This window comes from Ambystoma mexicanum, chromosome 4q, assembly GCF_040938575.1.
Source record: "Ambystoma mexicanum isolate Mex_15411 chromosome 4q, UKY_AmexF1_1, whole genome shotgun sequence".
NCBI classification, from domain to species: domain Eukaryota; kingdom Metazoa; phylum Chordata; class Amphibia; order Caudata; family Ambystomatidae; genus Ambystoma; species Ambystoma mexicanum.
The window spans coordinates 1,061,040,865-1,061,062,989 of NC_090928.1; the positions used below are offsets into that span (position 1 = coordinate 1,061,040,865).

Genomic DNA, 22,125 nt, shown 5'->3' on the forward strand with positions numbered 1-22,125 from the left:
TGTCTTCTTTTTTGCCATTTTCGCACTTCTTGTCCCTTCTTGGTCTTTGCACTGCCATCCAGGGAGGGACATTCCTTTGTGAGATTTTTATCTTCGATGGGAGACCTCGGTCAAGCCTGCCCAGGCTCCAGAGTGTCTGTGAAGGCAGGAAGCGAGTCAGGAGTACAAAACACTGCAGCCCTTTGTCTTCCAGGCTGCCTGCGAGAATCCAGTTCAAACTGGGAGACTGGCTGTCCTGAAAGGAAGTGTATAGATTTGAGGGGATCCGGATTAGGCACGCTATAGCTTGGGAGATTGTAAACAAGAGAAATTGCCCTTGACTGCTGCAGTTTGTATGGAACTGCTAGGTTACCCCTACCTAAAGTGGATTGAAAGATCTGCCAAACCCCCAAGTTTGAATGTTTGATTGACTTGGTTCCTGCATACAAGTCCGATCCTGGAAGCTGGAGAGGTAGTCGACCACTGGAACCAAATCCAAAGAGGAAGATAAACTCATCTGAGATTATTTCCAGCGACTGGGGTCCTGCTGTGTAACTAGAGCTTGCTGCAGCCCTTCCTTCCAAACAACCTGGGGACTCTGAAAACGACTCCCCAGAGCTTGCTGAGATCCACTGGACTCAAGAAGACCTGCATTTTGAGCCATCCCATGTCATGCTGCGACCTTGTGTGGCTGCAATACACTGGGACCGCGAGGCAGTGTGCATGCACGGTCTTCTGAGTTCCGAATCGAGCTGAAACTTTGGTGGCATCCTGCAGGACCTCCAGAGACGTGAATCGAGTCCGAAATGTCCCCTCATCACAGAATGCTGAACCTTGCAAGTGACGAGAATCCGACTAGCGATATTCAGTCTTCTTCTGGATCCTAAAAATGGTGCCAAAACCAGAGCTGTATCCAGCCGCAAAGAACTCTTGCCTGCTTTGTTGATCCCTTCTGCAAAATCCCTTCTAAAGTCCTCTCTTCCGTCTTCATGACAAAGGAATCTATCGACTGAGTTTTTGGCTGCAGATCCTGAAGTCTTCCTGCTGCAACTCTTCTTCTGTGCTGAGGTACTGTGTTGGCTGGGGTATTTACTTGCCTTAAGCCTGTGTAATTTCTGTAAAGCTTTTCGGGTGTTTTCTGTGATTGGGAGTGCTCTCATCCAGTTCACCCAGGCCCACTGCTGGATTCCTCCTAGGGTGTCTTCTCAGAAGTCCCTGGACCCCACCTTTCTCTAAAGTGAACTACATACTTGTTTGAACAGTCTTCAACAGGAACTCTGACTTTTTTTGCAACTGAAGCCTATCTCATCCTGCCTACAGCTGACAGCTAGACCACTAGGGTCCCTCTTCTACCTTAGAACTCATGCAATAGAATAGGGAAAGACTGAATAAGAAAAGGATTCTGCCTTGTGAAATATTGCAAGTGTTTAAAAGTGTACTTACTTGTGAAAGAGTTAGTTGGTTTCTGTAACTCTGAGAGCGAGCCATTACAAAAGTACTTACTTACCTTGAATGTGTGTTGTGACATTCTGAAAAGTATATGTAAGGTAATTTTACTCACCTGTGAATTGGTTGTGCCTCTTCCCAAAAGTAATGCTGTTGGCCTCACTTAACTATTTCTTCCAGAATACTAGTGTTTAGGTTAACCAAGTGGGTCTTGCTTCCCCTGACCTGCTCTATAGCCTGTCTAAACTAGGTCTACATTGGGTTTTGCTTTCCTAGGTCTTTTTTTATACAGATTCTAAAACAGTCGTATGCTTATACCTACCTCTAAGTTGCTGGTAGCTCTTTTAAAAAGTATATGGGTTTTACTTATATTGGACTGCCTTGGGCCATCCTAAAATATGTTAGAATGTTATTTCTTACATTAGTCTGTGTTCCACTGACCTGAAAAGCAACTGTAATAGTATATTGCAACATTAGGTTTTACCTGTCTAGAATAGCTGTGTGTCATTCTTAAAAAGTGTTCTATAGGTGTAGCTGACCTTTGTCATTAGTGTAAAGAGTTCTTGCTTACCTTAGTCTTTGTTGCACTGAGCCGAAAAGTAATTGTAATTGTATATTACACCAAAAGGTATTACTCACCTCGTATAACTGTGTATTATCCTGAATTTGGTTATAGGTTTCTACTGTTCCTTGAATGAGTGTTCCACTATTCAGAAAAGTATATTTGCAGGTTGATTTACTATGTGACTAAGTCACTGCACAACTGCTAAGGTCTACTACCCTGCTATTACTGAAAGTAACTCATTGTGTTGCTCCCCATGAATAGGTGTGTCCTATACTATATGTGTTTGATAAGGTCTAACTTGCCTAGAAATACTGTTCTTTTTCTGAACAAGGTTTACGCTTTGGTCTGTGTACCTTAAAGCATTGTGTTGTATTTTTATAATGTGTTTGACTTGATGACAAAGTTTTGTCCCCCCCCACCCAAAGATTTATCCAACTTGTATTTATAATAAACCTGTATTTTTATAATACTTCTGGTTGTCAGTGTTTCTTTTGAACCTTCCTACAGCCACTCTCTCTCTTAGGATGAGAATAGTTTCTCTGTCTACGCTACCATATACTCAGGTGTTACAGCCTTATACTAAAAGTGGAGTCTTGTACTGTTTCAGTTGAATGGTTTTACTTAGCCCTTAGTTGGACTGTCCGAACAGCAACCTTGGTGCCCAAAGTTCGGCCGACAGCCACTCCTTCAACGTCGAAGGATAAGCTGTCGATGCCGACTATCAGCGATCAGTCCTTCGCCCCACGCTCCCAGACCAATTTCTTTGGCTCCATGGCACAGATCTTCAGTGCCGATGGCAGGGACAAACACAGCGACGTCGACCCTATATATTGAGGGGCTGGTGGGGTTGATTATTTTGACGACCAGGCAGACCTCCTGGCATTGGCTCAGGGGCTGCATGATGCCAGTGGCCTTGACATATCCCCGGATGTGGAGTTATAACAGACTTGACCATACACTCATGCCAAATTTAGGTCTCTGGTAGACCGATTGAGCGACACTCTTGGGCTGACTGCTTCCGCATTTCCGGTCCAGGGATATACATTTCAAAATGCAAGTGTTAGCAAAATATTAAAAACATGAATTGATTTTTATACGAGGAGGAGTCAATAACTGAGCCTCAATTTAAAATAGCTAAAGTCAACCAAATAGATAAACACCTTCTAAGACAATAAACCACTAGCTCGCACATCTCAACCAACATTAGAAAACAATAAGAGTAAAGAACAAATCAAATTTCATGAGCAACATCTGTGTATAAATTAAGGCTTTTAAGATGAGAAGCGACAGCTAGTCCTTCAGAAGTACTCGTCGAATTTAGCCATGTTTGCTAAAAATGCTGATCATTACACCAAATTATATTTAAGAACTTGCCCAGATGGGTCTTTTGCTGTACTTTTAGTGCAGGACAGAACACCATTAGATTTTTTAGATCTTCAAATGAATCTCTATCCATCCAGAAATGACAAGCAGTTTCAGAAGCCCCAATTTCCCTTCTTCTCAACAGCACTTCTTTGGTCAAGAAGAAGTTCCAGCAAAATATCATTAACATTGAGTGGAAATGTTTGTTGGGAAACAATAGTGGGTAACTTGCTTTAGACACTCTTTTTTTTATACTCATGTTCTAAATGCTGCAGTGTGTCATGGGCATGAAAATGCTCAATAGTCAGAACCCAATCGATATCATACAGAGGTTTGTTTTATATTGTCCAGATCTTTAATCAGGGTCTCTAGATTCGGATTCAATAGGTTCTCAGACAGCTGTTTCAGTTGACACACAAATTCCGGACTACCCAGCCCCTTTTGAGCCCATGCTCAGCTTGTTCCCAACATCCTCGCACAAAGAGTTAGGGGCGGGGGGAATTCAGTGTGGTATATAGGACCAGAAGACGCCATTGAACTCGAGCCCTGAGTGATAGTCTGAGCTCGAATCTAATGGCTGCAATGGGAACTACATTAGGAACGTTCAAAATTCTACGCCATATTAATCCTGCCACAGAATCTAACCATTTAATTCCCATTTCATTAAAAAGTTCCATACCATAGATGCATTGAGGGACCACTTTTCCCTCAAAGAAACACAGTACACCTTTGATCGAAAACCGGCCATAGCTTCATTCACTTTATATTGTTTGTTTCGTTCAGGCAGCAGCCTTGCGAAACAAGACCTCCTTCAAAAGCCCTAAAGCAGGGTGTGCTGTAATATGATATCCCTAATAGATCATGCTTCATGAAAAGTAGATAAGTCTACTTCAATTTGACAATTTCAAAGGCTTTGATTGCTCAAGGTCTTTGTTTTTTCAGGATTAATGACAAGCAAATTCTCCCTCGCATATAAGGAGAAAGCTCGTAGCAGCCATTGCAGCCCAACTCTTGTGCTATCGGAGAGTAGGAAATCATCTGCATAAGCGAGCCAACATAACTTGCGATCGCCCGGTTTCGGAGGAACAAATGCAGCAGGGGAGACCTGGTCATCAATATCAGACCTGTATAAATTGAAGAGGCAGGGAGTCAGAACGCACCCCTACAGAGTCCTGATTTTGTTTCAATTTAGTTTATTTTATTTATTTGTAACGTGCACCGAACCCTGGGGTAACTGGGTGCTAGGATCTAAGACAGAGTTAGAGGCATACAAAGTTACAAGCATACAAAAGGATTAAAACAAAAGTGCTGGTCGACTGGTGGTCACAAGATGGTCAAAATTGCAGATAAGTACAAGAAAGCATGTGGGAGAGACGCTGGTTACAGAATGGGTGACAGAACCACGCAGACAGTGTTGCAAGCGGTAATACAGAATAATTAAACAGGGCACATAAGTATTTAGTAGAGGAGAATGGCCGACTGTTAGTGTTTCTTATCGAAGAGCCAACTCTTTACTTTGGATCTGAGGGTCCAGAAGGATGATTCCATTCTGATGGTGAGAAGGAGGGAGTTACAAGATTTGGCGGCCCGTAAAGGAAACTAGCTCCTCCAGCTCTTTTTAGTTTAAACCTTGGAATAGTGAAGCAATGCACATACAGACCTCTGGTGGGTCTGACTGATTGGTGTTTGTAAAATTTGTCCGACAAGTACTTGGGGGCAGAATTTGACAGACATTTGTGGGTAATGATTAATGTGCGGAGAGAAATTCTGTCGTGCACAGGGTGCTAGTCGGCATCCTGTCTAAAACTGGTGATATGGTTGGATCTGAGGATGTTTAGTGCAGATCTTAAGGTGGTTCTTTTGTAAGACCTGAAGGCTGTTGAGGTTCTGTTCAGAGGAGCCTAGAAACAAGGTGTTACAATAATCGATCTTGGAAAGTACTAGTGCCCTGGCTAGCGTGATGCAGCTGTTTGGTGATAGAAATGAATTTGCAAGCGTTAATGAGCTTGTTGGTGTAAGCAGTAGTTGAGGCGGCGGCGCTCACTTGTTTCATAAGCTAGAGGGTGGAGTCTAAGTAGACTCCCAGAGTTTTGATTTCCTTGCCAACTTTAATAGAGTTTCCATCGATGTCGAAGGATGTGTATCGGGGGTCTAGTTTGTTTAGACGTATTTGAGGTCCGACGATCAGGTGCTCAGTCTTCTCTTCATTGTGACAAAGGCTATGGTTTGCCATCCACGCGTGGCTCTGCAAGTATATGTCGTTAATCAGTTTAGAGTCGTCTTCATTGCACCCTGTCAACGTGATGAGAACTTGGGTGGCATCAGCGTAATTCGTGTATGTGACACCCAAGTTATCAAGCGGGTCGAAGAGGAGCTTAGTGAAGATATTATTAAGCCTCCGCGATACGCAAGAGCCTTTCAGAATGCCGCTATGGATAGGGATTAGGTTGGCTGAGGCTGAGGGTGCAAAGACCCTGGTAGTTCGATTAGAAAGAAATGACTGGATCCAGGTAGAAGCGTTACTAGAGAAGGCAGCCGCTGTGGTCAGGTGATCTGTGAGGATCTGGTGATCTACAAGATCAAATGCTGCCGAAAGGTCTAACAGCAGGAGCATGGCCAGTTTGCCATTATCCATGGCCTCATCCATTTGGATTCTGAGGTCCAAGAGAGCTGTTTCTGTGTCGTGTCTCGGCCTGAAGCCCGATTGTCTCAGACCAAGTAAGTTATTGTCCTCCAGGTGTTTCTGAATTTGTAGATAGGCCACTGTATCTAATATTTTTAAGAGGAAGGGGACGGTAGTGATAGGCCTATAGTCGGTAGGTATATTTGTGTCTAAGTTTTATTTTTTTTAAAAAAAATTTTTATTTATTTATTTTTTTAAGAGGGGCATAACCCAGGCCTCCTTGAGGTTTTTGGGGATGAGCTGGTCTTGAACGAGGAGTTGATCAGGGTAGCAATGAACGGTGCCAAGTCCTTGGCACCTTCCTGAATTATTGTGGCCGTACAAAGATCCCCTTGGCATCTAGATGGTTTTAGGCCTTTGATAATGTTTTCAACTTCTATAGGTGAAACTGGTGAGAAGGAGAAAGGTGGGCAAAAGGAGGCATGAAAGTTCGGTGAGTGGGTATAGTTGGAACTATTGATCAAACTGTTCTTTTTTTTGTGTCTTCATTTTAGTTTGTAGCAGTGTGATTTTGTCGGTGAGAGCTTTCTGTATTTTGGTGCACCAATCTGCGTCTTTCACACAAGCTTCGGTGGGTGGGGCTGGAGACCCCAATTCCCTTAAAATGGTAAAGAGCTTTTTTCCTGGTTTTGGTGTTTAGGATTCTATTGTTGTAGGTCTCTTTTTTTTTTAGTGTTGTGAATGGCTAATTTATAAGTAGAGGCAGCAAAGGTGAATAGCGTCTTATTGGAAGTGGTAGGTGATTTTCTCCATGTGGATTCAGCTGCTCTTTTGACATTCCAGAGGATCTTTAGTTCAGGACTGAACCATTTGTTGAGATGGGATATAGGTTCGGCTTGTTTTGACTTGTTAAGGCAATGGTGTTTATAGCTGAATCAAGTGTGTCGTTAAAGAGGTCGACTAGCTTGTTTGAATCTAGGTCTTTGTAGTTAGATGGGTCCATGATATCGTGGATCAGGGGGCGTACATTTTGCAGAGTTATGTTCCTGTTTCCAGAGAGAATTTGGGGTGCGATGGTGGGAGTTAGGTTAGGGGGGCATTCACGTGAGTGGCAAAGGAGATGCTATGATATGATGGTCAGACCATGCAGTGGGTTTGTTGTGGAGGATGGCAGTTGAGCAGTTGAGGTCTGCCAGCCAGTCCAACGTTTGACCTTTGTTATGGGTGGGTCCTGTGATACAGTGAGTAAAACAGAGTTGGGAAATTGAATTTTCCATTGCGGTGTCATTGGGGTCATGGAGACCTAAGTTGAAATCACCAAGCAAGATAATTTACAAGCATGGTTTAGTATTATTAGTTAGTAGGTCTGTAATATCTTGCTTGAAGGAGGAGGTGGAACCTGGAGGTCAGTAGATGAGGTGCAAGAGGATCGTTTGGGTAGCTGAGAGGGGAAGCTTAACTGACAGTAATTCAGCCGATGGGAGGCTAGCATGGGTGAAGGCTCTGAGACTAAGGTGCATTGTTGCTATGAATGCTACTCCACCTCCAATGCTAGAATCTCTGTCAGACTTGATGATTGTATAGCCTTCAGGGATGGCTAGGGATAGTGCTGGGCCTGCTTCCTGATGTATCCAGGTTTCAGTAATGGCAAGGAAGTCCAGGCCATTAGTTAAGATGAGGTCAGCAATATCGAGTGCCTGGGCGACCAGGGACCGTGCATTAATGAGTGCTCCTTTGATGGTTTGGCGAGATGATTGAGGCTCAGCCAAGGGTTGGGGAGTGGATAGCGAGGGGCTGGATATTCTAGTAGCCTCCAAGGTTTTAGCTAGGCAGGTAGTTGGCTGGGAGGTCGGCTGGGAGCACTTAAGTTTAGTTGCAGGAGGCTGTACAGAAGGCCTTGTGGGTGTCTTGTAGTTTAGGAGGCGAGAGCCTAGTGTCAAGTTTCTGACACTCACTGGGCACGTTGTTTAGGGTGTGGGAGGTACAGCAAAGAGTTGGATCCATTCTGCAGGGCTAATTAGGTTATTTGGAATGCCTGTGTTGTAATTGCTAAGGGCAGAGGTGGAACCTATATGTGATGAAGGTGATTGTAGTGGGGGTAGAAAGTAAGTTGGGGCAATTGAGTTGAACAGTGGGAGGATGGTAGCCATGGTGAGGGTTGCTGCGGTGGGAGGCCATATGAGCCATGGAAATGGAGCTTGATATGGTAGCTCAATGTCACTAGGAGCCTCTGCTGTAGAAAGGGGTGAGTAGCAGGATAGATTTGGATGCACCGTGGTTTGGTGCTGCCACAGTGTGAGTAGGCTAATAATCCTAGTAATCACAGTCTAGGAAGGTTGGTATTGGTATGGTGAACGCAATAGGCTAGAAAGCCAAGGGCTAGTATTCGCTGTAGGCTGATGAGCCTGGTGTGCTTAAGGAGCCGCGTGATAGGCTAGTTCAAAGCAATGGACTGGTATGCATAAATCAACAAGGTAGGCCGGTCCAATATTAAGCAGTGGGCAGGTATGCATAAATCGACAAGGTAGGCTAGTTCAATATTAAACAATGGGCAGGTATGCCTAAATCAACAAGGTAGGCAGGTTCAATATTCGACAATGGGCAGGTATGCATAATCAACAAGATAGGCTAATTCAATATTAAGAAGTGGGCTAGTGTGCATAGATCAGCAAAGTGGGCTGGTTCAATAAAGAGCGGAGAGCCAGAATACTCTGTTCCGCTAACTAGGCTGGTTCAGTATAGCGCAGTGAGCTAGTAGGCAGCGATAAACTTTTTATGCAACACACAAGGAAGGCAGTACGTTAGACATGTGGGTATTACCATTGACTTAATAGTAGGTAATAGTACGATAAGGGGGCCATGCGGAACAATGACCGGTAGGGCAGGTGATAACTCGTGTGAGCGAGACGTCGATGGGCGTCGTGTAGCCGTGTAGGAGTAACGTGGGCGCATTGATTGTTGTGTTCGTATGCAAAGAAGGGGTACAGACACTTATTTGGCTTAAGGAGCGCACCGAGGCAAACAGGGCCTTTTTCCTTGGCCTTGTTCACTGAACCGGCGGATGGGATTGGCTCAATAAGAGGCCCGGTTCCTTAGCAACTGGATGCAGCCTCGTTTTGGGGCCGCGTTGTGCCGGCCATCTCTTTGTCAGGCAGGGCAGCAGACAAAGGAGGAAATGAATTAAGCTCAACGTGGATAGGCGGAGATGGTGTCGCTTTACTCGGTATCAGCTGTAGAGGCTACAGTTAAAAACAAAGCGGCCTCGGTAGCAGCTGTACAGGCTGCAGTTAAAATGAAAGTGGCCTCACCATGTGGAATCCTATGATTGTTCTTGATAAATCGCCCTCCTTATTCAATCGGACCTTTATCCCCAAGTTATCATGCAATCCTATCAGAATCCTCAACAAACCATTTGGTAACTCCCATTTATCCAATTTTCTCCACAATCTTTTGCGGTCTACTCTATCAAACGCCGCTGATACATCAATGAATGTGACGTAATTTACTTATGTTGAATCATAACACGTATGTACCTGGATAAAACGCAGCACCAACCTATTTAGGTTAGTTGAGTGGCCTCGCCTAACCCCAATTTGCAGTTTATTTAATCAATGGGTAGTCAGCCCAATCTTCCAGGTGGCAGAGCATGAGGGACACTAAGACCTTACAGTCCGCATCAAAGAGATTGGTCTATAATCTTTTAGCTTGGTCCTCCCGCCCCTCTTATATATGGGTACTAAAGGGCAGTTTGCCAAGAATCAGGGAAAATACCCCGCAAAATAATACTACGAAACAGCACGGTTAGTGTATTTGCCCAGTTTAAATGGTCTGACTTCAGTGTAGTATTTGTCAGGCCGTTTGGACCGGCCACTCTCGAAATTTTGCATGCCTTAATAGTCGAAACCACATGTACCACCTCCATATAAGGCAAGCAGTAATTGTTTGGAGAAGTATCTCAATTACACATCGACATCTCTGAAGAGTCTAATCCCACAGAATAAAGAGATGAAAAAAACTTCACCCAAGCAGTCTCCAAAACTGCATTCAATTGAGAGACAGCATTCATAAGTACTTGCAGCATAGCCTCTGCATCCATTTGTATTATTGATGCTCCCCTACCTTTGCATTAGTTCTTATGTTTCTGCTTTACTTTATTAATCCTTTCACCCATCTCATCTGGAGAGTATTTGGTGTTATGAGCATTTCTGATCGCTTGGCTCATATTTCTTTTTCGGCGTGCCATTTGCTCATCAAACCTATGGACATGCTTTCTCTTCGCACTGCCTTTTCCAGTATTAACATTATTTAGCATTGGCCCTGGAACCCCTGGCAATATACCTGAGGCAGCAATATGACGCTATAGGTATTGAGGTCAGAGGGGAGCAGCACCTGATTTCCCTGTACGCAGATGACATGCTACTGTACCTGCGATTCCCAGCAGAAAATCTCCAGTATATTCTAGAAGTGATAGAAAGATACGCTGTGTTGTCTGGACAGCAGTGACCCCCCCCCCAGAAGTCGAGCATGTTCCCGTTAGGGGGGTACACAGGGATCCCATCGGAACGTTTACCTGTATTGCAAGTACCATGGGCGGTTAGCACATTTCGCTATTTGGGGATAAACATATACCACACCGTGGATGAGGAGCATAAGTGCAACACAGAAGTAGCTATTAAAAACATTGAGAAGTGCATGCAATTTTGGGCAAAACTGCCCTTGGCAATGATGGGTCGGGGAGCAATGCTAAAGATGGTGGTCCTGCCAAGGCTCCTACACTATTTTGGGAACATACCGTTCCTGATACCCCGGAAGTTCTTCACTAAACTGAATAGCATGTGCAGGGACTTCTTGTGGCATGGCATGCGAAACAGAGTGGTGTTATGGAAGCTACCGAACTTCCATGACAAAGGAGGGATAAAACTGCCTAACTATGAGGTGTATTACATGGCAAGCCAGCTACAGTATGCCGCCAAATGGCTCTCTGACGAAGAGACCTCGGAACTTAGGCTGTTTGGGCGTGATTGTGCACCATTTTATCTGAAAGAGATGATTTATATACCCAGGGAGGAAATGAATGAGTGCCCTAAGATGATGTTGCTAGGGTGGAAGATGTGGCGCAGGGCATGCCAGATGATGGAGCACCCGACCCCATGCTCTCCGCAGATACCATTGGTTGCATTGACGGGACAGATGTGCAGTTAGGTAGGATGCATAGGAATCACTGGGAACCGGTTGGGGTGGCAACAATGGGTGACATCTGGCGGGAGGGCTCTAGCATTACTTTTGAGGGGCTCCGAGAAGAAGCTGGACTGCACGAGGGCCAGTACATTACATATCACAGAATGGTACAAAGGATTAAGAGAACATGGCCCGAAACTGTGCTGGAAGAGGAAGCAGACACTACCATATATATGATATACAACATTGCTGAGGGAGGCCACGAGATCTCTAGACTATATGAAATGCTGATGTTTAAAGTGGGGAAGGAGATCACGAAGTTGAGACTAGATTGGGAAATGGAGGTAGGAGCTCCGATGGAGGATGGGATGTGGGAACGGGTGCAGGGATATCATAAGAAGGTGTCTAGAAATGCGAGACTGAAACAGATTCAACTGTACATAACGCATAGAGCATATATGACGCCCTGGAGGATATCGAGGTTTGCAAATGCGGGACGGCAAGCATGTCCCAAATGTGATGAGGAGAACGCGGGCATGGTGCACATGTTCTGGTCATGCCCGGCCATAGAACGCGTTTGGAGGGGAGTGAAAAGGAGACTGGAAAAAAAGGGGGTCAAGATCGTAGTGGATACAGTGGGCCTGTCTGCTGGGGGGTTCCCAAGGTCACAGAAGCTCAAGCATGTAGATAAATTGAGGGACCTGGCTTATGTGCTGGCTAAAAGAAGAATTGCCAGGGGATGGAAGACGTGCCACATGCCAAATGTGGAGGTGTGGTGGAGAGACTTGCAAAAATGGGCGGAACCGGAAACCATGGTATGGCAAGAAGCGAGTAGCACGGGGGGAGGGGAAATGACTGAGTCCCTTGCGGCCTGGAAATTATTGATAGCTGAGCTGTTTGGGTCAATAGATGACCCGGCGGAACTGGTAGAAGAGACTGCACCACAGGTTGCGGAAACAGAATGCTTAAAGTAATAGACTCGTATAAGGGGGTGGGATGAGGGAATCAGTGACTAGAAGTTACGAAGCATAATGAAACTGTTAAAATATGTACTGCTTGTTTGGTGTGTATTGTTTGGTTGTTATAAATCAATAAAAAAAAATCAAAAATACACATTATTTAGCATTTCATTAATCAAACTCTCCATAAAACTATTAAAATTCCTCACATTAAAAGCATTACTTTTCCACTCCAGACTAGTGTGCTTCATAATCCACTCTAAACCTGAATTAAGCATTCCAATATTATATGGATATATACAAAGATTTTCATCAAACTCAACCCTCAGTAAGTGTGATCACTCCAGGAATGTTCCAGGATCTCAAATTTTGTACATCGATTCAATAAGGATGGCTCCAAGAAGATATAATCAAGGACTGATTTGCTACTACCTCGATCCCAGGTCTGCTGAGGCATTGTAGTTTGCCTCCACTCGCTATTAAGCGCAATCAACCCCATAGAGGCCATAGCGAGGTACCACTTTCTTCCTATCTGTGATTTAAAATCAGGGGGGGACCAGATCGGGGGATACATCCTAATAATCTGCCTCGAACTCTGGGAAAAGACAACTGCCATTTAAATCACCTACCAGAAAAAAATAACTACTCTCAACAGTGGATTGCCACCAAGACATGTTCCAAAAACCCCTCTAAGGGGCAATCTCTTTATGCCAATATATATTCAAAAGTAACAGATTAAAGCAAACATCCTCTCGAGACAGTGCCAGCGCCAATGCACCAAACGGTAGATTAGGAATTTCCTTTGTGCTTATCCCTTGTCCTGATCCGACCGCCGTGACCAAGCCACCCAATTGCCTCCCCTTCTTATTTGGTCTAGCCGACTGATCGTAACTGTTAGGCAAAGTTTGTATGCATTACCCTTGGGGACCACTACACACAACTAGGACTACAGGTGTAAGCAAACCAACCTTTGGTATAAGTCTGTACTACACAGTTTTGGTAGTGTTGCTGAGCAGCCAGGCTTATCTCAAGAGGGGAATGTGAGCTGTAATGATGTTACACAGAGACTACAATCGCAAGTATTCAAATAAACTTACACTCAAGGTTTCTTGGTAAAACACTTAATAATTTATTTCACATTCACTAGAAGGAGGCAATTAAATATTATACCCAAATATACTTCAGTACTAAACTATAATTTTCTGAGGCATTTAGACTACTTTGAAGGAGGAGCAAAATTGCATTCAGAGGACTTTGAAGTAGGAGCAAAAAGGCATAGGTTATCAGAACATCACAACGAAAGATCACAATTATTCTTAAACAGTGCAGATACTTTGTGTTCACCAGAAGAATCAATAAAATTCAATAGGTTAGGCCAAAGTGAATGGGCTAAAGTCTTGGATAAGATAAAACGGTTCTGGTAAGTAAAATGGTAAAGTCTCTGGAAAAGTTCTCAGAAGTAGTTTGCGAAAAGAAGAATCCTATGTTGGGTCACACGCTGATTAAGCCTGCAAGTTGCAAAAGTTTCACGCACTTTTGCAGTTCCTGCAGATCTCGCTGTTTCTGAGCCTCAGTCGTGGGGACAAGAGGGAGGACTTTGGGGGACTCCTGCACTGCATTGGGAATGGTCAAAAAGCTGGCAACTGGCAAATCATCAATTCCGGTAGCTGTAGACAAGCACAAAAACTGGTGTCCCTCTCCCTGGTTATTCGGTTTCCTGCAGCACTCTGAGGAAAATACAACCGGCTCCGAGAATGGTATCCAGATGGCTTAGTGTCATGTTGATTGATCCCACCAACTCAAAGGGAGAAGTCGACCTTGCAGGGGCTTCTCTGTTGAGGTGAACTTGGCGATTCAGACCTGCAGCAGGGCTTCACCGGGCAAACCAACGGTCCAGGAGTTACAGCAGCCGTCCTCTTCAAGCTCGTCTTCGGTTCTTTTGTTCCAGTGGTCGACTCTGCCTTCCAAGCCAAGAGACTTGCCTTTTATTCAGTTCTCTCCCATTCATTGCAGCCTAGCTGTCACTCAACCAGCAGGGTGGCTGTCCTTGCCAGACAGTAAGCCAGCCAATCACGCCAGAGTGCATTTGGGTCTCCTATGAGAGACTAAGCACAGGGAGTTTCGGGCACCTCCCTCACTTCCTGCCCACTGCAGACACTCAGGCGCCAGAGGCGAAGAAACAAAGGGACCAAACCTGGTTTGGCACGCAGAGACAAACTCTAGAACGACCTTTCCAAAAAGAAACGGCAAAAAAAGAAGACCGGGACCTTTTTTAAAAAAGGGGGCTCAGACGCCATCTTGAAAAACATGGTTCCTGCGATTTTTCATTACCGGTGTTCGCTGTCGAGGAAAAATCGCGGTAGTTTGTTGTAAAACCACTGCCACCAGCCATTTAGAGAGGAAAGGGTAGAATTTTTCTGCTACATGAGTTTCTAGACATAGGGGATACTAAGTAACCCCTCCAGCACTCTATTGTAAGATAGTGTATGCTGGGTCTAGGAATTTAAAAGACTAAGTGAAGTCCATTTCACTCCACTGCTCTGGGAAACAGTAGTTGATCCCAGAGAAGGTATCTAAACCTTGGGAAAGCCTGAAAGGCTTCCCTGTGTCACTGCACTGAAGGTGCTGTGTAACACAAATAAACAAGATGATGCCTATGGAGTTGGTTAAACTCCCTATCCAAAGAAATAAACACAGAAAACATATTGAAATGAAAAGTTAAAAGTCCCAAAGTGTAGCAAAAGAGCTGGAGGGCTCTAAGGTAGAGGGAATTAGCTCATTTTTTAGAATTCTCCCTAACAGTAATCTTGAAATCCATCTAGTGCCAATGGTTCATTAAGCCAAGTTTCTTGGAGAAACAAACAGCTGGATTCCCTCAAATTGAAAACCTCCACATTGGAAACCAGATGCAAGCTCCCCCGATTTATTCCATGAAATCAAACCCAAGGTAATCTGACTAATAGTGTCCTGCTTTTCCCTACCTTCCTCTTGCATCTTCGCCCCTTCGTTCTCTGTCCTATTGTATTGTCACCCCCTTGTACAGTGTTTTCCTGGTCATTTCATTGTTTTGTTTCTCTACTGTTCCTCTGCATTGCCTGCATTCCTCTACTTCTAGGTTCCTTAGTTGTGTATTGTGCCTTGTTGGTTGGGTTTCTGTACTGTACTTTGACACTGCCATTGTCTTTTCTCTACTGTATTCACATTGTGTTGGTCTCTGCGGAGTTGGCATTCCATTGCATTGCCTGCATTCTTTACTTCTAGGTTTCCTTGGTTGTGTATTGTGCTTTGTTGATGGGTTCTGTATTGCACCTGATATTGTAGGTCCTGGTGTTACTTATTCTTTGTTGTGCTCCCCTCTCGTGTGTGTCCCCCTTGTGCCTCCCTCCTGTCTGCCCCAGTGTTACCCACCCCTTCAACACCACCCCCACTGCTTGGGCACCCCTCTCTTTCACCCTGTACCCTCTATGGTGCTCTGTCTCCCCTATCTTCTCTAAATGCTATTCCATCTACTATCCTATCCCTCTCACTAGGTCTGGCAGGATGAAGCTCAAAAGGGACATCCTGGTCTCCATCCCAGGCCTCACTATCGCTGATACCTACGCCAGTGCTTTCTCCTGACAGACTCTTACCGACATCCTCTTTGTGGTTCCCTCTCCAGGCCAATGGACCCCCCATATGGCCTCTATTCTCTCACCTTTTTCCTCATATCCCATTAATGGTGGTACCCAGTGGGAGGCCCTCCTGGCCCCCTTCCACTCCTCTTAGACCATCATATTTCATCATATTAATGTCTACTTAAATGCCACTGTCTTGGTCTAAGACCCTCTGGCCAATTTCCTCCTTTTTGATACTCTCCCCACGCCTTATCCCCTTCCTTTCTTCTCCTGCTATCCCTACTTACTCCTCTCTAGCTCCTCTGCCACCTCTCCGGCACCCTCTGCTGCTATGTTGCCCACCCTGTTGCCTCCTCCGTCTACCACTTCTCTGGCACTCTTCTTCCTCTCTGACTACCCGGCCATCTCTTCCTTCTTCCTCTGCCCATTCTCAGGCACCTCCTACCCTTCCACAGGGTGTACCTCCTGGCCTGTAGCCCTCCACGGAAGTCCTGCAAAGGTGGCAACCTGTTCCACATTGCTCCTCTTAACTCTCGCTGCGCTGTCAAGCACTCCTCTGACATCTGTGGTATCCTGAAAAGAGCTTGATTTAGATGTACTCGGTCTCACTGAGACTTGGTTCACAGCCATCTTTGTCACGAGTTTTGACACTCTCATTCCTTATGACTTCAAGATCCTCTCCGAACCCAGAACCAACCTTCCCGGCGCAAGTGTAGCCCTGATTTTCTTTTTTCTCTTTTTCTTTCTCTTCTCTCCCCCCCCCCCCCCCCCTCTGGCCCGACTCACTCTGCAGGGCACACCCTGGATATTCTGATCTCGCCAGACCTCCCCCTCTGTAACACTCTCAGTACTCTGCTCTCTTGGAGCGACCACTTTCTTCTTTCCTACCACCTTTCTCTCTCTACCCCGCAGGTCAAGCTGACCCCAGCACTGCCATCCACCTTCTCGGTCATGCGGCCCATGAAGTGTGTGTCAGTTGAGGCTTTCGCTCCTCCTCGTACACCTTTGGCTGACTCACACTCTGACACAGCACTCTCTAAACTTCATCTCTCTATCTCAAACACTCTTGACGTCCTTGCCCCGTCATGAGGATCCGTTTGAAGCCCCCAGCCAAGTGCAACTCTTGGTACGATTCCAACCTCGCCACTCTTAAACACAAATGTAGGGTGGCTGAGAGGAGGTGGAGGGCAACAAGTGCAACCTCTAACAAACTGGCCTGCCGCCTGCTCCAAAGGCAGTACGGACTCTGTCCTCTCTAAGAAGAGAGCCTACATCCAAGTCTGCGGCATCTAACAACTCGGGCAATCTTTTCAACATCTGCAAGGAGTTGGCCAATCATGTTGCCAACTCTACCTCTCTTGTTCCCTTCCAGGCCCCCTGCACGGCCCTGGCTTCTCATTTCACCACTAAAACTCAGGGCATCCTGTTCACACACTCCTCCTCTACCTCCTCCTTTACCACCCCTGTGCCCTCTTCGGCTGTTTCTCCTCCTCCTTTCTCCTCATTTCCACTGTTCTCCCCTGATGATATTTCTAGACAAGTCAAAAACAGGTTCTCTCCTGCTCATCCAGAGCCATCAAGGATCATATCGACACTCTTGCTCCAGCCTTGGCTGATTTCTGCAATCACTCTTGCCACTGGAATCTTCCCTTTCCTCCTTAAGCGCTCCCTTGTACACCCCTTCTAAAGAAGCCCTCTGCCAATCCTTCATCTCTGATAAACTATTGCCCAATCTCCATCACTCCTTTCCTGGGCAAACACCTGGAAAAGTTGGCCATCTCCCAGCTTAATCTGCAAACTTAATCTGTTGGTTGTCTCCACGACTACCAGTCTGGCTTCAGAGCAGCCACAAGCACAGAAACTGCTCACCTGAACACTTGTGAATTTATTCTCTCTAATCCTGACTCTAACCTTCCTTATGTCCTCATTCACCTCGATCTATCCTCTGCTTTCAACAGTCAACCACGCCATCCTGCTCAATCGCCTCTGCGAAAAACCTGGGTATCACTGGTCAGGCCCTGGCCTAATTGACCACCTTTCCCACTGACGGACCCTCACAGGTCCAACTTGGGTCTTTCCTCTCTACATGACATGTATAGTGAGATTGTGAATGAATGATGGAATGAATGGTGGTGTTTAAATGTGGATGTTGAGAACAATAAATATTTGTGTAAATTGCTTATAAATAAAAATATATTTTTTTGACAAGACTTTGTATTGTTTAAATGTGTACAGATGTTCTGATCTCATTTCGCCCAGGTTCATTTTTGTTCCATTATATTTAGCCTGTAGAACCTGTGGCAGTAAGGCAATCCCTATTTCGAAACTCTGTATCTGCAACCCTACAGTCCCTTGTGTCTCTCTGCACTTATGAGCCACCCTCCGGCAGCACTTATTGAGTTACCTGCACTTGTGCAATCTGATTGACACAAGGCCTGGTAAGATATTTGTTTTGTCGTCCTCTTGTTACCCCATTCCCCTTGTCTTGTCGCGCTTAGAAACACATGCGCGTTATAAATGACTTGTCATATCATGTGTAATGCTTTCCTCAGGACTCATTCCTTTTCCACAGAGAAGATTTGACTTCCTGCCAGTTGATCTTATTCACCAAATTGTTTTCCTTGCGGGCCTTCTAAGAAACAACTCCAGGTTCCATCAGAGTTCATCGCAATAACCAATTTTTCTGCCCATTCTTGACTAATTGATGACTCCACTGCACCCGCACAATAGTTAAAAGAGAATTCCAACTTGTTTGTTTGCCCGCTCTGAATAGAGCAGGTCACTCACCAGTCTAGAGTTGAACTGGAGAATACACTGATCAAATCTCTGTGTGTACTGGTACTCTATTCTGTCAATGTGCACTGAGGACAGAGCTGACAAAGCATATATCTCAAAGAAAATTGACAGAAAATTACTCCTGTTTAGGCAAATCGGGACTTGCAAACCCTATTCACTAGTAATGAATAACTTTCCACCTCTCGCACCATCTTCATTTGAGTAGTGGTTCCTGATAGCGAGTGCTTTACTTCCTGTAGACTTCCAGCTACCCTGGTCTACCAAATTAACATCATTACATTCCCTCCTTTGCTCCAACATCTGGCCAACCTATATAACACTCCCCTTTATACAAACGGTTCCCCAACTCTATGTGATTCTCCATCACAACCTAATTCCAGTTTCTCTTAGAGAACTTACGCTCTTCAATGGGCGGTTGACTAAAATTACGCCCATTTCCATCTTGTTTCAAACATACCCCTCGCTGATTCATTTTCAAAACCTCAGGGACATTTAACTTATTCAGAAAGTCGAGGGACTGTGTGTTGCCCATAAGGTGACCTGTCATCGTTCCTTCCTCAGGCTGTGCAGAATCTACGTCCGTTGGTCTACACCTCTCATCCTGCATTCCAGCCATTTCTTTCCTTCTAACACCTAGAAAAGATTACATTGTGTCACATGTAGGGGGGGGTGTCCTTCTGTTGGTTAGTACACAAATTCTCTTGGGTTATTAAGTCCCCCGAGAAGTGTGCATCATTGTTATTCCCCCTTGAAGGTGCGCAGAAACGTGATGTCAGAGAATCTGGGAAACAAGGAACATTACATTTTACTGTTTTAGAGGTAGAAGGAGCCTCAGCTGAAGTTTTTGTCCCTTGTTAAGTATTTCAATCAGGTGACACACCCTGGTCTCAGCCTAGTATTCAGTGCACAACCAAAATGCTTATTTTATTATATATATATATATATAGGTTCAATATTTTGAGTGCTACACCACTCATATCACACCCCTTTTCAAATACCCTGGGTCACGATGGACCAGGAATCAGGCTAGTTGGTAAAGGTAATATGTATTTATTTATTTAAAATTCAAATCAAACATGCTTTTTAATATATGGGGCAGCAATCACCATTGTGGTGACAATAACAGATACAAACATATGTAAGGCACTTAAATTCACTCTTTAGCAACACCAAATATGAAACACCAGAGAAAAGAACACTTTTGGCTTGTTTAGAGAGATAGCACGTAATTTAGGATTTCCCTCTGCAATATTCCTCAACCCACAAATAAGCAATTCTAAATAGATATAAGGAAGCAGCAGGTAATCGGGAATAAGGAATAGAAATCAGAATTCGCATCCAACCTTCCCTCCCCAAACAAGAGAGAAAAACGGATTTGAAACCCTACTGTTTAAAATGACATTTCGGAAACGGCTGAATAAAACACTGAAAATGTGCAAAGATCCCTAAATCAGTACACATTTCTATGGGAGCAACATTTGAAAGATACTAGCAGTCATAAGCAATAGTTTGAGCAAAAGTAAACAATTTGAATTTGAATGGAAGATTGAAAATAATTTAGAATAAAAATCACACATGTAAAACTTTGCAAAAATGTTGATTCCCGCCTAAAATTAACCAAACGGTTTTTAAGAAAAACTGGTGAAATTGATGATTTTGAGTGCGGTTTTTGGGTTCGGGTGTAGCTAAAAGTCTTGGGTATAATCTAGAGTTGAAATGAGGTCTCCAACTATTAAACTGAGGGAAATATGCAATGTAGAATGAGAGGCGTTTTTAGAAAAATCGGGTAGTGAAAACAGAAAAGAAACTCCGTTTTAGACAAGACAATATTTACTATAATTGTATTCTAGACTAGAGCATGCAGGCTAGAATACCAAAGAGGGACACAGTAAGCTCTAGAGTTGATTCATGACTTCAATCCCAGATCCCCAGCGCCCGCCCTGGCGGAACCAGACCAAACACTCGAAATGGGATTGATAGTTTAGGATTTACACAAGATAAAATGACTAAAGAAATAGTCCTTAGCAAGATAAATCAAGACAGGATTGCAATAAGGATTCTGACAAGGCTACAAGTCATTAAGGTAAGGATAGGATGGTTTAGAGATTGGGATAGGACAAGGCAAAGCAAGGTATGCTATGGTTTTCTACGATTCCTATTAATACTTACAGTCCACTTTAATTTAGGATTTTGGACCGTCAAGGGTTCTGGTCATCACACGGATCGGGTCTAACCAAGGACAGCTGGGCAAATCTGGCAGGATAGGATCAGGTGGGCCGTTCTGGTCACCGGACTGCACTGGACTGGCGCTTCTGGTTACTGGATATTACAGATCAGAGGGATGGCGAGTTTGGAACATTTGGTAGCAGCAAGCCAGGCTGGCTCAAGATGCTTCCCTTGGGTTTTTGGGATTTTAGAATTTGAGGCTTAGCTGAAAAGGGGTTCAGCAATGCATAGGCCTTAGCTTTGCAATGAAAATCTGGAATCTGGATCAAGCAGGATGAAGAAACCGGGAACAGGACGCCACGCAGGAATTCAGGAAGAAAGTCAGGGATCAGTGTGTGTTCTGTGTGCTGTCAGGTGCCCTTATTTATCATGCCAGAGGACATCACTACAGTATATGGTAGGGGCAGGCTTACTACCCACACCCATAATGCTAGGATTGGGCCAGAGCATAGTTTCTGCCTTGCCCACAGCTGATTGGATCACAGAGATAGGATGTCATGTTTATGGGATGACTTTTACAATGTCTAGAAACCTCCCCTAGCTACCGGAACCAAAATCTAATTTTGCCACAAATACATATTTATGCATTTATAACCTCTGAGAAAATCAGATACACAGGTTACATATTTTGTGCGAACCTATTTCAATCCAAACCCCAAGTCTGTGGGATCTGGTTTTGCCTTTCTGCTACATTTTGGCAATTTTAACCATGAAAGATTTTAGCCTAAAATTGCCCAATTTTGTACACAGATGCATATTTACCCCTGGGATGTGTGTACAACATGTTACGTTCGAAAAACATCAATACTTTCACGTACTGTCAATTTCTACAACTGTTCCTTATGCAGTAATGAGTTCTACCAAGTTTTCAAAGAAAGAGTATAAAATTAGATTTATAACTACAAACTTTTCATATTTTTCCTAATTCTTGCTGCAAAGTAACATTTCTTTAAAGTTCCGTTACAAAATAACCTTTAAAACCAAATGTCACTTGATCAGTTTTTTTTTCCCCTACTGCACGCAGCTGTCAATTCCTTTGAAGCAGGATGAGGGGCCCCTCTCTTGATTGAAGGTTTTATTGCCCCTCACACTTGACAGGTGAGAGTCTCAGCCTGCTCTTGTCCCAGCCTGGAGCAAAGACGAATGTCTGATGAGCTTGGGAAGTCCCTTTGTCCTGGTGCATTCAAAGTCCTCCAAGCTAGCAATTAGCGCTTTCCTGTTCCAGAAGTTTGAGGTGTCACCCTTTCTCAGGACTAGCAACTGGCAGAGCAAGTTTTTTTATATAGTTTGCCAACTCAGCCTATAGGTTTTAACATCTTGACTTAAACCTATGGAATCAGAATAGTTTATAGATGTACTTTTACCAGCAACAAATCC

General features: G+C 44.4%; 1 protein-coding gene across 4 annotated transcripts in view; it reads left to right on the top strand.

Annotated features, from left to right (window-relative positions):
• The window catches only part of MIA3 (MIA SH3 domain ER export factor 3), a 1,311,327-nt gene that overhangs the window by 1,241,293 nt on the left and 47,909 nt on the right, over positions 1–22,125 (top strand). Inside the window, exon 30 of one of the 4 annotated variants that reach the window (XM_069608610.1) lies at positions 18,012–18,150. The exons of the other annotated variants lie outside the window; for them this stretch is intronic. Coding sequence (XP_069464711.1) covers positions 18,012–18,100 — 89 coding nt within the window. The 3' untranslated portion in view covers positions 18,101–18,150. Of the gene's footprint in view, positions 1–18,011; positions 18,151–22,125 lie in introns of those variants that run through there. 4 annotated transcript variants of the gene reach the window in all.